Source organism: Elgaria multicarinata, chromosome 4, assembly GCF_023053635.1.
Source record: "Elgaria multicarinata webbii isolate HBS135686 ecotype San Diego chromosome 4, rElgMul1.1.pri, whole genome shotgun sequence".
In the NCBI taxonomy this organism is placed as follows: domain Eukaryota; kingdom Metazoa; phylum Chordata; class Lepidosauria; order Squamata; family Anguidae; genus Elgaria; species Elgaria multicarinata.
Genome location: NC_086174.1, coordinates 45,358,927 through 45,372,890, shown reverse-complemented (window position 1 = coordinate 45,372,890; position 13,964 = coordinate 45,358,927). Strand labels below are relative to the sequence as shown.

The 13,964-nt window shown below is 41.7% G+C and overlaps 1 protein-coding gene across 3 annotated transcripts in view; it reads left to right on the top strand.

Annotated features, from left to right (window-relative positions):
- Positions 1-13,964, top strand: part of DAAM2 (dishevelled associated activator of morphogenesis 2) — a 226,798-nt gene that overhangs the window by 121,722 nt on the left and 91,112 nt on the right. For all 3 annotated transcript variants that reach the window (XM_063124183.1, XM_063124181.1, XM_063124182.1), the window contains exons 4-5: positions 9,051-9,125; positions 12,509-12,603. In XM_063124183.1, the coding sequence (XP_062980253.1) occupies positions 9,051-9,125; positions 12,509-12,603 (170 nt within the window). The remainder of the gene's footprint in view (positions 1-9,050; positions 9,126-12,508; positions 12,604-13,964) is intronic.

Genomic DNA, 13,964 nt, shown 5'->3' with positions numbered 1-13,964 from the left:
GAAGCAAACATGAGAATTATACTCAGTGGCTGAGTATAATATATAATACATAACCAAAGCACAAACCAGGATTTTAACAGTAGGGGTGGACTGTGGTGTGCAAATTAACTTAATTTACATTGGAAAAAAATTCCCATTCAAAATCTTCTAGAAAACCTGTATCACTGGGTGTTGAAAAGAAAAAGTGTGCATGCCCAAGGATATAGATGGAATGGGATTTATGATGACACTGATGGTGATGATGGTGATGATGATGATGATGATAATAATAATAATAATAGCAGCAAGAGAAATTGCAGGATGAAAGGGGGAAATTAAAGAGTGGTTTTGGACACATTGAATTTAAGGTGTTGGTGACCCATCTAGATTGGAAATGTTAGAGAGGAACTTGAAGATGTGGGATTCAATTAAGGGGAAAATCTTGATGTCACCAACACAGCGGAGGGCCAGGATCTCTTCTTGATCATCCCATAGTGCAGGACACGGAATAACGGGCTGAAGTTACAGGAAGTCAGATTCCGACTGGACATCAGAAAAAACTTCCTGACTGTTAGAGCAGTACGACAATGGAACCAGTTACCTAGGGAGGTGGTGGGCTCTCCCACACTAGAGGCATTCAGGAGGCAGCTGGACAGCCATCTGTCAGGGATGCTTTAGGGTGGATTCCTGCACTGAGCAGGGGGTTGGACTCGATGGCCTTATAGGCCCATTCCAACTCTACTATTCTATGATTCTATGTTGTACTGGACTAGGAGGGAGAATAAGGAAGGGCCAAAAACAGAGCCCTGAAGACTTCTAGCAGAGAAAGGGATTGTAAAAGAGAGTGTTTGTTGCTGTCAGTGAGGATGAATGAAACAAAAGTTTAATATGTATAAAATATAATTGGCAAGATTGTTGGGAGCAATCCAAACAGGGTTAAGCACTTTTAAGAGCTGAAGCTCACGATCAGTGAGCTCACTTGGTATATCTGGGGCTAGACTGTGCAAAACGGCTTAATATTCCTCCACATGAAAAAGTCCCTGCATGTTCAAAACTAGAACAGTGGGGAGAGGGGGTCTAGACCAGACTTCTCCTCAGTACACCCGAAGGTTAATCTGGAACGCTACTCTCCAAGTTTTGAATGAATAGCAGAAGAAATTATCTTTGTCTTCTAAAATGACATGTTTGTAAGCTGTGTACATGTAAAGAATAAAAAAAGTCAGTAATGAAAGGTGAGTTGCAAGAATGAGAAGAAATCTTATTAACTCCATTTCCATCTTTGCTCTCACATTCTGGAGGCATTTCTAATTCTCTATCTCTCTATTTATAACAGTTTTTTTTTAAAAAAAATCCTATTTAAAAATGCATGCCTGTAGTCGAAATATTCCTGTATCTGTAGCTTAAACTCATGCTTAAATAAAAAAAAATGTTATATTACTTCTAGAAAACTTCCATGGTTTTCCATGGTCAGAATCCCAATGGGTCAGTTCTAGAGATATTAAGCAGCTCCTAATAGCTATTCTCTCTGCCTTTACTGTTCTTATCTAATGTATGAAGGCCACTATCAAGGGAGGATCCTGCTGGTTAGCATGGGCACACAGAAGAAAGGTAGTCTGCAAGGGCAGCTCACAGGTCCACAGGATTGTTGTGTCTACTTCTGTGGTATTTTTTTTCGCACAGCAAACGCATCAAGTGTGAACAGGACATCTACATATTTAAATACATGTACCCTGAAATCCTGAATGAGCCACAGTTCTCAGAGACATATATGCAGCTGGGGTGAAAAAAACACACACATTTGTGCTATCCACAGAAAACAGCAGCATAATGTACCATGCGATAATCATGTTTGCTGCATGGTACATTATGCAGCGTTGAACTGCCCTAAGGTATGCTGTCAGTTAAGGCATTCTTGTGTAGGGTTTGAGGGTGTGATTATCAACTCCTTGCTCTGGAATGTAAAGGAGCATTTAAATTTTAAAATGTATAGCCTAGTCTTGCAAGAGCTTAAACTTTCCCCAAATGGGATTTTATCCAGAAACCTACGGAAGGGCCTGCACCAGATACAGTTATTGTAAAGTTTAAGCTTGTTTTAAACACTGCAATTACACAGTTTATTTAAATCAGAGTCTGAGGTCTCTGAAAATGCTTGGGTTTAAGAAAATATGACCCTGGTCTTCAAATTTCACATAATGCACCCAGACATTAGCTCCATCCAGATCTGGAATGCTGGACCATTTCTGAGGAATGATCGGTAGTCCTGGTTGAAAAACAAAATAAAAAAGGGTTTAGACTCTTCTCTTGTACACTAATTTATTTGAAAGAGAATTATGAGTCTTTAAGTAAAGCAAGGATTTGGCTCACTCTGTGTGTGCGTGCGTGCGTGCATGCATGTACATGTATATATGTGCATAATGTTAAAAGAATGCATAACCCTTTCAACCCACATGCTCTGGAAAGTGTGATGAGAAGAATTTTGAGGACTTCTCATGAGTAATTGAGATAACTGTGGGTTACATTTTATATATTGCCACTGTATTTTGGGGAAAGCTGATCTCCTAGAAAGGGACCTGATGGAATTTTTCCTCTGACTAGTCTCTCCATTTCTGTGCTCTGTGGGAAGGCTCCATAACAGGCAAACTAATACGCCGCCTCCCCCCGCCCCACCACCACATTTTTGCATTCAGAAATACCCCAGTGGCACTCATTGGAGATAGGCTTGTTTCTGCCTTTTGTAAGACTATGTCAAAAAAGGTGGATGCCATTTTCACATCTAATTCAGATCGACTATATAGCCTCCCAGGGAACTACTTGTCATGTAGATCTCGACAGTTAAGAGTATGGATGTCCCACAGCCCTTTTTTCTACGTTCTTGGTGACTGCTGTAAGGGACACAGAGGGCATGGCTAGACCAGGGGGTTGGAGGGGGATGATCTCACGAGATGATGATTGTGAGATCCTCCCCCTCAGTCTACACGTGGTGCGCGATGTCCCGGGAGGACGGAGGATATCGCACCCACCATTTTTAAACATTGGAACTGAGCACAGGAGCGCTCCAGCGAAGAAGGTATTTGTTTGTTTTTTTAAAAACCTCCTGCTCTGCTCCCCCTACCCCCGATGGGCATGGAGCTCCTGAGGAACTCTGTGCCCTGTGCCTAATTCCCAGCTCCTTGCGGTTACTCGCAAGGAGCTGGGAAAACGGGGATGGCTTTTGACACGTCCTACAGCCTCAGGAGGAGCCTGAGACCATGGGAAAAGTCAGGATTAAAGGGTATGCCAATATCCCAGGGAAAGGGAGGGATCACACACTCGATCATACATCGAGGTCATACACTCGATCTTATCTTTGGGCTAGGGTTGGTCGTTGGGGATTGTCATCTAACCCCTCTGTCATGGACAGACCATTACCTCTTGCAATGTGTGTTTAAGACACCTTTTCCCCCCGAAGAGGTGATGGCCCACAAGTCTGGGTCCGCCCAAGAAGGGTCCATCCTGCTGTTATTGGACCTTTCAGCGGCCTTCGACACAGTGGATCATGAATTGTTGATTAGACGGTTGAAGACCCAGGTGGGCCTGGAGGGCCTGGCTCTCGCCTGGTTCCAGTCCTACTTGGATGGAAGGGCTCAGGTGGTTACCATGGGCACCTGTACATCTACTCCCACAGCCCTCCCCTGTGGAGTTCCACAGGGTTCCATCCTCTCACTTTTCATGTTCAATGTATATGTGAGGCCACTAGCAGAGTTAATTAGAGCCCATGGGCTGAGGTACCATATATATGCTGATGATACCCAGCTTTACGTCTCGGTGGGGTCTGACCTCGGCGAGGCAGTTGCTACTCTGTCTTGGTGCCTGGCTGAGATCTGTAACTGGATGTCTAATAGTAAACTAAAGCTTAACCCGGAGAAGACTGAGCTGATGGTGATTGGCCGAGGTCAGCGGCTGGCAGATTTGAGGCAGGAGCTCATAGATCTGCCTATTTCAGGAATCCGACAAAGGATTGTGACTGAGGCGCGGGACCTGGGTGTTATTCTTGACCAGTCCCTAACTATGGGGGCTGTGGTTCGGAGTTGCTTTTATCAACTCCATGTGCTCTGCCAAGTTCGCCCCTTTCTGTCAGAGGCTGATCTTACCACCACAGTCCAGGCACTGGTTCTTTCCAGACTGGACTATTGCAACTTGTTGTATACAGGGCTTCCCTTGAAGCAAATCCAACGCCTACAGGCTGTACAAAATGCAGCAGCCAGGTTGGTCAAGGGGCTCCCGAAGTGGTCTTCTATCACTTTGGTGCTTCAAGAGCTCCATTGGCTGCCGGTGGCTGCTAGGGTGCGCTACAAGGTTTTGTTGACCATGTATAAAGCCCTGCATTGCTTGGGTCCTGGATACCTGAGCACTCGCCTTTCTCCTGTGTCTCACCATTGGCAGACTCGCTCTCAGGGGCAGGGTGCCCTGATGGTTCCCCGCTACAAATTGCAATGTGCCGGGGCCAGGGCTTTTTCAGTGGCTGGCCCCCGGTTATGGAACAATGTGCCACTGGAGATTTGACAGGCTCCCACTTTTAATTGCTTCAAACGCCTTTGTAAGGCTTTTTTATTTTCACAAGAGTCTGGGGAGGGGGTGGTTTAAATTGGGGTTGAGGGCTTTTAATGGTTTGAGGGTGAGGGTTTCAATGGAATTGTTGTAATGTGGGTTGAGGGTTTTAATGGAATTGTTTTATGTGTTATTGTAAAGCGCCTCGATGCCAGAAATGGTGAGGCGGCGCTATAAAAATGCTTTAATTAATAAAATAATAAAATCATCCCTCCCGCCCCCGGGATCCCCTGTGTGTCACGTGGATGCACAGGGATGATCCTGGGGGCAATCCTCGGGATAGCACCCCATCTAGCCATGACCAGATATTCACAGTGCGGTTGCAGGGCTACTGAGCAGTTTTGGCTGGGAGATCACTTGTTATGATTATGCTGAATTTGATACACTCACTCCCAGAGAGTATCAGAATTGTAACCAGGACGGTGGGCTGTCATAGTAATCTTAAAAAAGTATTGTTGAGTATCACGAAATATATTTTGAGGTTTTGAAGATCAAATAACTTCCCTGAGCTGCTGTGTTTCTCCAGTTCCCGCTTACTTCGGTAACAATTGTATATCTCTCTTCAAGTCACAATATTGCATGCAGTGTAGGCTTTTCAACCCACACTAGTAAATACAAATATGAAAACTCTTGTTTCCTGGCACCATTTGATTTTCTAAAAGGCCAGGAGTGGGCAACCCACAGCCTGCAGGCCACATGTGGGCCTTGGAGGCCACCTGTAAAACTCACTCTGGGTTCCCAAGTTGCCCCCAATTCCCCCCACTCCATGCTGAGGCAGCACATTTGTGTTAGGGAAGAGGACATGCGGAGATGACTTTAAGACTTTCTTCTCCTGCTCAAATACAGAAATGTATGAAAGTGAGCCAGAAAATTAAGGCCACATTATAAAGACGTGCTTCTCCCTTTTACCTACAGAAGAAGGCTAATAAGTGATACAGTGCTGCCTAAAATGCGTTGCAAGTCCTTATTGCTTACTTCTAGAAATCAGTAATATATCAATGGATGTTTGTTTTGTTACACCAAGTGACTTAGTAGAAACTCAGAGAAAAGTTCACACAAGTCCCCTCTCTATTTTTGGAAGGAATGAATATTTGTTGTTTTCCCATTGGGTGCATGTTCCCCCTTAGAAACCTTGAGAATGCATATCTTATTTCACAAGAGCCTAACAATACTTTGGAAGTGCTAATCATGCATTATGGAAAGCAGCAACCACATCTGCCTACTGAGTAACTTGGTCCTTGTGGTCTGTCCTGCTTCAAAATTGAAACCTCTTGTGGCCAGACTACCTTGGGGGTTGGGTGTGTGTGCGTGAGTAGCCTGAAAATATTGAATTTGTTTCAGCTCGAGTCATAAATGTAGATCATGTCCTATGGGGGGGGGGGCTGTACATATTTTGCTCATTACTCAGAGAAGCTAACAGAAGTGCAATCAATCGCAGTACAAGGTGACCATCCCTTTTTCTGTCTTTCTTTCTTTTTTCTTTTTTGAAGAATGTTCTGTATTTTTGTGGATTTGAGGTTTTTAAGAGGGCTAAATCAAACCTTGCAGAACAGGGCCAAGCAATGCAATTTTTGATTAAGTGTTGTTTTCATTGTAGAATTCAGCTTAATGAAATATGGTTTTCGAACCAACAGCAACCTCAAAACATTACAACTCCCTCCCCGACCTCCACCCTGACAGTCTGGACTGGTCTGGTCCGAGGACATGTTTAATGCCCTGTTTCAAAATGAATAGAACACATTCCTTCTGTTCCTGCCTTCAATTGATCTCCCAGGGTTCCTGATTGCCTTTTGTGCCTAGTTTGCTGTTATGATTGTGATATTGACAGTTACGTAATCAATAATGATCTTGCATTTGATTAAAAAAACAGTTTTGATTCTTGAATGAATTCGTGAGTGCTGGGTGTTCAGTAGGCAGACTGTTTTTTCTTTTCTTTCCCCCCTTCTTTTTTATATTTAGGGTCTCTGTTAAATCTCAATTTCTAAGTGAAGCAATTTAGCAGTTTCCATGCTGGAATGGGGCCTGTTGAAGACAGCTTCCATACTTCCACTACATATTGACTACACTGCAGTTGTATGGAATTGGAACATGGTTCTCATAGTGGTTATAGAGTTGTTGGTCTGAAGAATGAGACAGCTGCTTATAAAATACCACAGATTGACATCTGTTTTTAGATTTAATATTTACACTATTCACTGGGAGTTTAAAGTGGGCTTTTCTCTAATATATTCCTTCGTACATGGTCTGCTCATTCAGTTCAGTTGGGTAATTGTTTCCATATATTCACGCCTATGTGGCTTTGGAGAGTAGGACCCATGCGTTCCTTCTGGATCTCTTGGAGCATGAAAGTATTTTTTCACCCATATTAAGTTGTCTTGCAGCCATCTGACATAAGATTTTCCTTGCTGATCAAGGTTCTGAAAGCTGTATTAAAAATGCTCAATTTTGTATTTGAATGGAAACAGTTCTGTTTCCCTAGAGAACAGTAATTTGTGGGCCTCTCCAGAAAAATTCTGATGCTTTGAAATTCTTCAAACAATTGGCTAAGAGGAAAGACGGGATGAGCCATCCTCAAATGGTAGATATGGATAGTTGAATGTCAAATAAATCCAAGATCTAATGTCTTTAGAATAACTCCAGTGGGCATAAAAAGGGTTTTATTCTGTTTAGTGTAGAAAAAAGCCCATCTGAAAGTTGAAGAAACTAGTAAATACTCAACCTATTTTTCATGCACAGATAAATTTACCTGAATAAAGGCTGAACTGGTAGAAAGTGATTTCAGCTTCTTGTGTTTAGTTTTTACGGAAGTCTAAGAGTATATATATGGAGAAATGGATGTGAAATATCAACATCTTTGGAGGAAAGTAAGTCAGATCCTCCTAATCTCAGTTAAAAAAATAATAACAGAGAAATGTCCTGAAGTAACTCAATCATCTTTACCACCCCACATCTTTGGCTAGGCCAGTCTTTTCCAACCTGATACTTTGGACCAACTTTCATCAGACTGAGGCAGTGTAGTCATGAGAAATCCTGAGTGTTGTAGTCCAAAATATCTGGAGGGTACCAGTTTTGGGGTTGTTTAGGCTAGACTTGGAATATAATCCATATACGTAGCAATTGGTAAAAGAAGAATTGGATATGAAAGGATGAAATTAAAATCCAGGTTTTACTAGATGAGAGTACGTCAGAGACGAAAGCCTCCAGTCAGTAGTGCTGAGGACATATGATGGTCCTGAGGACATATGATGTAGCCACATTGCTGAAGCTAAGCAGGTATGAGTCTGGTGAGTGCCTGGATGGAAGACCTCCTGGGAACCCCATGTATGATTCTTAGAGGTCCATGATGGAAGAAAGGCCAGTTGTAAATATACTAAAGAACCCCACCCCAATATTTTGAATTGATCATAATGTTTCTTCTGTTGCACTGTTAATTGCTCTCTCTTGGTTTCTGCTGATATTGCAAACAGTTTCACAAAGCTGTTAACCTAACTCATCATTTTACACAGTTTCTATGCAATTTCGGATCTTATTGAGAAGTGATCTTATATGTCTATTATCCACCTAGAATCGTAGGCCTGTGGTGGGATATTAATTGTTTAAATAAATAATTAATTAAATAATTGCAATCAAATACAGCCCTTAATAGTTGTAGAGCTATACCTGTCTGGTGGTAGTAAGAGAGAATATCCATGAATCTTTAAAATGGTTATTAACATTTGTTGGTGATCGGGTGAAGGTTTAACTGTATGTCCATGAAATTACAGATCAGGATATTCTTTGGTTGGGTTTACCACGCAGGGTTTCTGCAATTCACTGAGAAGCAGTCATTTTGTCTATTCCCAGACACATTGATTTAATTTTATTTTGTGGTACATATTGCCTAAACCACTACAAACTGATGTGGACTCTATAAAAATTAGATGACTGTGACTCAGCTACAGCTGCACCATTTTGCTTCAGAGCTTTTATCAGCATGTTTCAGAGCAGAGATTTATTAATTGGGCATTAAAGAGCAACTTTGTCTTGATCAACCATGTCCTTAAAGTGGAGTTTTTGTTTCAGAAAGGTGACTCTTTGGCATCAGGATGATAGCTGGGATATGCAGTCTTCTGTGGCCATTTGTTTTAAATGCCATTTAGTTTGTGAATGTGTAGAGGGATGAATATAGAAACCCAAAGAGCAGCAAACTGCTTCAAAATGTGGAATATAGGAGAGCAAGTAAGGCAGGAATTGATATCTGAACGGTGCAGCAAGCCATTTTAAAGTGTCAGCCCTAACGAGGTGGTGCTGCATTTTGTGCACCACTTCAGATAGCCGGCACTGCCAATATTTTAAGGTAGTTTCCTGTATTGAGCAAGGGGTTGGACTTGATGGCCTTATAGGCCCCTTCCAACTCTACTATTCTGTGATTCTAAGTCCAGTCAAATGGAATGTGCTCTTCCTTAAACGTTTTTCATATGACTTTGCTTGATTTTCTGTTTCAGGAGCAGGAAGACCCTAATAAACTTGCTACGAGTTGGCCGGATTATTACATTGACCGCATCAACTCCATGGCTGCAGTAAGTAACCCGTGTGGCACGCCAGAAAAGTTGCTTTCTCGGAGAAATGATAGGGATAGTGTTGGCTTGAGCACTCTTAAGTATAGTTGGTTCTGTGAAGGCTCTGCCTTTTCACGTCCTCCACTCCCCGATTGTGATAGGTCCTGACTTATCCACACCATTTTATTTCCACACCAGTTTACTTTTGGAGAGACAAGAGAACAAATCTGCAGGCTGTATTCTACTCAGTGCTTCACTAAGAAGTATAAACATGTTTCTGCCTTCCAGAGTTGTTGTCAATGAGTGCAAAGGCACTGAGTGTATTCAGACAACACACCAAGCCATGGTTAGGCCACTAACCCTTTTGCAGCAAATGGTTAATGAGCATATTTAAACCATGGTTATGTAGCCACCAAGATTAGGAATGGTTCACACGAAACGCTAAGCCATAAACGCTTAACCACCATGACTTAGCATGTCACCTGAAAAGGGTAACTGTGATAGTATCAATATTGGTATTGCTCAGTTTTTCATGTTTTCAAAGTTAAAATTGTTTCATTCCATTTCTATGTCAGTTTGTGTGTGGGTGTGTTTAAAAAAATCATCACGTAATTGTTTATGTATTTGCATGCTCTTTTGTTATAATACATTTTTTTGTAAGCACTTTCCCCTAAGAGCTTCAGCTATTGGGCAGTATAAAATGCAGTAAATAAATAAATAAAATACACTTTTTAAAAATAAATAAATAAAATCGAGGACTGCATTACAAAATTCAGGGAAGTATAGATATTCAGTTCACCTTTTGGTTCAGGAAGTGTGAATTCATTAAGTTCGCATTAAACAGTGGACTGAACTTATTTCGTCCCTGTGCCTACTCTCTGCCTGGCCACCCCAACAGAATGGATCATGGCATCTCTGAATTCTTATAAACATATGACAATCATTACCCTTTCTTTTGCCCCCTTTCAGAAACATAAGGCCGTGAATGGTTCAGGCATTCTTCTTTCTGTATTCGGCCGTCTAAGCTTAACAACTCAAATAAACCCATCCTCTGCTTTACTGGGGAACAGAAAAGTTACTTTTACACTACCATGTTACTTTTGGAAACTTGTCAATATTTGCACTCCAATATATCTCTGCACTATAGAAGGATTTGAAACTGAATGATTGAAGCAGCTCTTTAGAACTACAGCAATCCTGAATGTATGACATGGTGGGTGGGTCAAAGGTCATCAATACAGCTGTTACACATTTATTTTTCATGGTTTGGAAATAATTTACTTGGAGCACAACCGCTTTATAGAGCAGAAAAGAAAATACATCTTTCAGCACATCCCGCAGATGGATGCTAATTCTGCTTGGGTGACTTTCACTTCTCCACGCCCCTATAAACAATAGGGATAAAGGACAAACTAAATTAAGGTACAAGGAGATTTTTTTAAAAAATGGAGAAAGGTCCAAACGATGGGTCTGCTATGTGCTCTAAGGGCTAAAAAGAAAATAAATAAAGAAAAAGTGGACAATTTTGCAGCAAATGGTTAGTGAGCTTCTTTAAACTGTGGTTATGTAGCCACCATAGTTAGAAATGGTTCACACAGCATGCTAAGTCATGGCTCACACAACACACTAAGCCATAATGTTTAGCACAAAGTGCTTAATCACCATGGCTTAGTGGTTCATCTGAACAGGGTCTGTAAGTTTAGCAGCTTTTATATGGAGGCTATTTTCAACAAATGGTTCTTCGTGTAATACTGAGGTGGTAAAGTTACTACATGAGGACTGTGTTACCGCCTTATGACGTACGAACGGGTATGAGTCAGAAAAAGTATCAGTCCTCGTGAGTTCCTTGAAAGATGGGTGGGTACAAGGGTAATAAATACATTTCTAAGATGCTGCCATTGTTTAACATGACTGTTGTAAGCAATAAATGGATTTTAAAAGAGAACTTCTCGGATTATGAGAGGAGTCTCCTGGAGAAGTATGAAATCTTTCCTGACAGCTCTCCTGCCCAATGTTTGTTGACCAAGTGAAGATAGGGAAGTTGTGTGGACTACGCTCCTGCCATTCTTTCTGATAGACTCTTTTTAGCAATTTCTACAAAGGTGATGTCAGATCAGCACTCACCCACATGAAGCTGAGATGACAACATCACAGTGTGAGGACTTTTACTTCCTTCTGGATATGCAAATACAAATTAGCTCTTAAGTTATTTGAAAATGTGGACACATGACTTGTCTGTCATTGGGGGTAAACTGCAGAGGCCAAGACTGTGTAGGACTGAGAAGGAGTCTTTGTTGGCAGCCATGCTTGGAGAGTGGTTGCTTGAAATCAACCTCTCTGGTTTTGCTTCCTTTGGTTATAGGCGTCCTCCAGCTCCAACAAAAATCTCCAGCTATCCAAGCATTGCTCTCAAAGAGTAGCTCTATGGAGAATATAACTGAGTTTTGCAAAAGGGGCATCTGTGGGTCAACCCAAAAAAGGGCTGCTGACCCTCTGCAGAAGGACACAGAGTTTTGAGTTGCACATGACATTTTGAGGAACCCGTCATTGAGAGTGCCAAAAGGAAAATCTGTTTCTTCAGGGCTTCTATAAAGAGTCATATGACCTGGCTTGAGTGCTAAAATTTATGTTTCTGGCTGTTGGGGGATGCTGGCACAAGATAAAACGTAATTTCCATGTTTTCTATCAGTTGCTCTCTTTACTAGCGGAGAAAGTAACTTGCTCCATTTAACTGAATGAATTTGACTTCAGCGTGGATCACTCCGGGCCTCCCCACCCCCACCCCCAGAGCTAAATCCAGCTCTCTGTGCCAGCTACTTAGCGTATAACAGTCGCATTGCTTCACCAACTGACCACCCTGAAGATTTGACATGTCTTGGCACGGCATGAATTGCAAATACAAAGTGACTTGTGGGGAAGGGGGAGCGGGGTAAAAAGGCGCTCCACTGAAAGAGAGATTTTATCTGATTTGCACTGAACATTGTATAAAAGCCTTTGCTGTTTGTAAGATGTTGTTCTAAGTACCTTGGAATGACAGAGCATAGGTATTTCTTCAAGGTTGTCTTGGCTTTCATCACAGGCCCTTCAAAATGGGCCTAAAATGAAAAGCAATCTTAAGCATATCTACTCGCAAGTAAATTATTATTTCTTACATTCAGTGCTCAGTGAGGCCTCCTACTTATTAACTGTGCTGCGGATTTCAGTCTTGGTGAGACTGAATGTCAATTCTACCCAGCTTTTTTACTGGAGATTTTGCTTCCCTCATGCTCAGCCAGGCAGTATCTCCAATTAAGTTTGGCAAATGGGGCTTGTTGATGCATCCTGAGTTGCTCAGAAGCCTCAGATTTCTCTGATCTTTCATCCAGTGTTGGATTTGTAACTATTCCTTTGCTGCGTCCAAACAGATGCAGACATTGTATGCTTTTGATGAAGAAGAAACGGAAATGAGGAATAAAATAGTTGAAGACTTGAAGACAGCCCTGCGGACTCAGCCCATGAGGTAATTATCCATCCCACATCATACACTTCTTGGGTCAGGAGCTGAAAGCAGCTGGTATGGAGAATAATAATGTAAAGGCTATTTCCTTAATTTGTTCTCAAAAATCACAGAGGGAATATAGTTGTCATGACTGTGGATACATTTTTTCCTCCCTTACATAACCAGCATGAAGGTGTGGAAGGGAACCTCAGGGATCATGTAAAGGTACATCTCTACTTCCCTTGCTCGGCTTCGTCCATTTTCTTCTGCTGCCCCTTATGCCTGGAACGCCCTACCAGAACATTTGAGAACTACAAGTTCAACCGCAGCTTTTAAAGCTCAGCTAAAAACTTTTCTTTTTCCTAAAGCTTTTAAAACTTGATTTTGTTCTGACTTTATACTGTTAGTTTTACACTACCCAGTGCTTGTTTACCCTACCCTGTGCCTGTTTGCTTTCTCTTCCCCTCCTTATTATTTTATTATGGTTTTATTAGAATGTAAGCCTATGCAGCAGGGTCTTGCTATTTACTGTTTTACTCTGTACAGCACCATGTACATTGATGGTGCTATATAAATAAATAAATAATAATAATAATAATCCAAACCTGCCACCTTTCCTCAGGACCTACACTATATGCCAGTGTTTCTCAAACCTTATGTCATTATAAACTTACCTTTTTCTAAACCTACTAGATCTTCCATGTCCATCTTCCATCAAAACCCTACTGAGTAAATCCACCTACGTCCTACATTTCCTGCAACTCTTTCCCTCCCTGTCAAGTTTCTAGATCCTCCCAGTTCTTTAGCTGTTTTGGTAAACTCCTTTATCACTTCTCCCCTTAGCTCCTTTGAATCTTCTTTCCTCATATTGCTTAATCTCCAGCCCAAGGCACATTGGCCAATAGCAGTCAGGGGCTCCTGACTGCACTTCTCTTTTTCAGCATATCAGTAGTCTGGAAATCACACTTTGTGAAACACTGAGCCTAGTGTTTCACAAATAGACTATTACCACCAAAAATGGCTTGCGCACCTCTGTTGGTTGGTCCTCCCTGGCCTAAGAAATTGAATCATGAGCATATTCCCTTTATTTGGTGATCAATGGGTGCACTCTGTGTGTTTCTCAATCAAGTTCAAGTTTATTCATATTTGATGGAATTGTAAAGTGATAAAAACCCTGTCTAATTCAAACTGATTACTGAAGGTCCTTCCAGACAGGCAGACAGCTCCTAATCCTACCAGTCAAAAGTCATTGTGGTGCTATTCCATCTTTTCATCCTTGACAGATTTTTAGCAGAAAGAAAAGAAAAAAATTCCAGAAGACCTAGTGGGAAAACATGGGAGGGTGAGAAATGAAAGACAATGTTGTCTTCACCCATTCACTT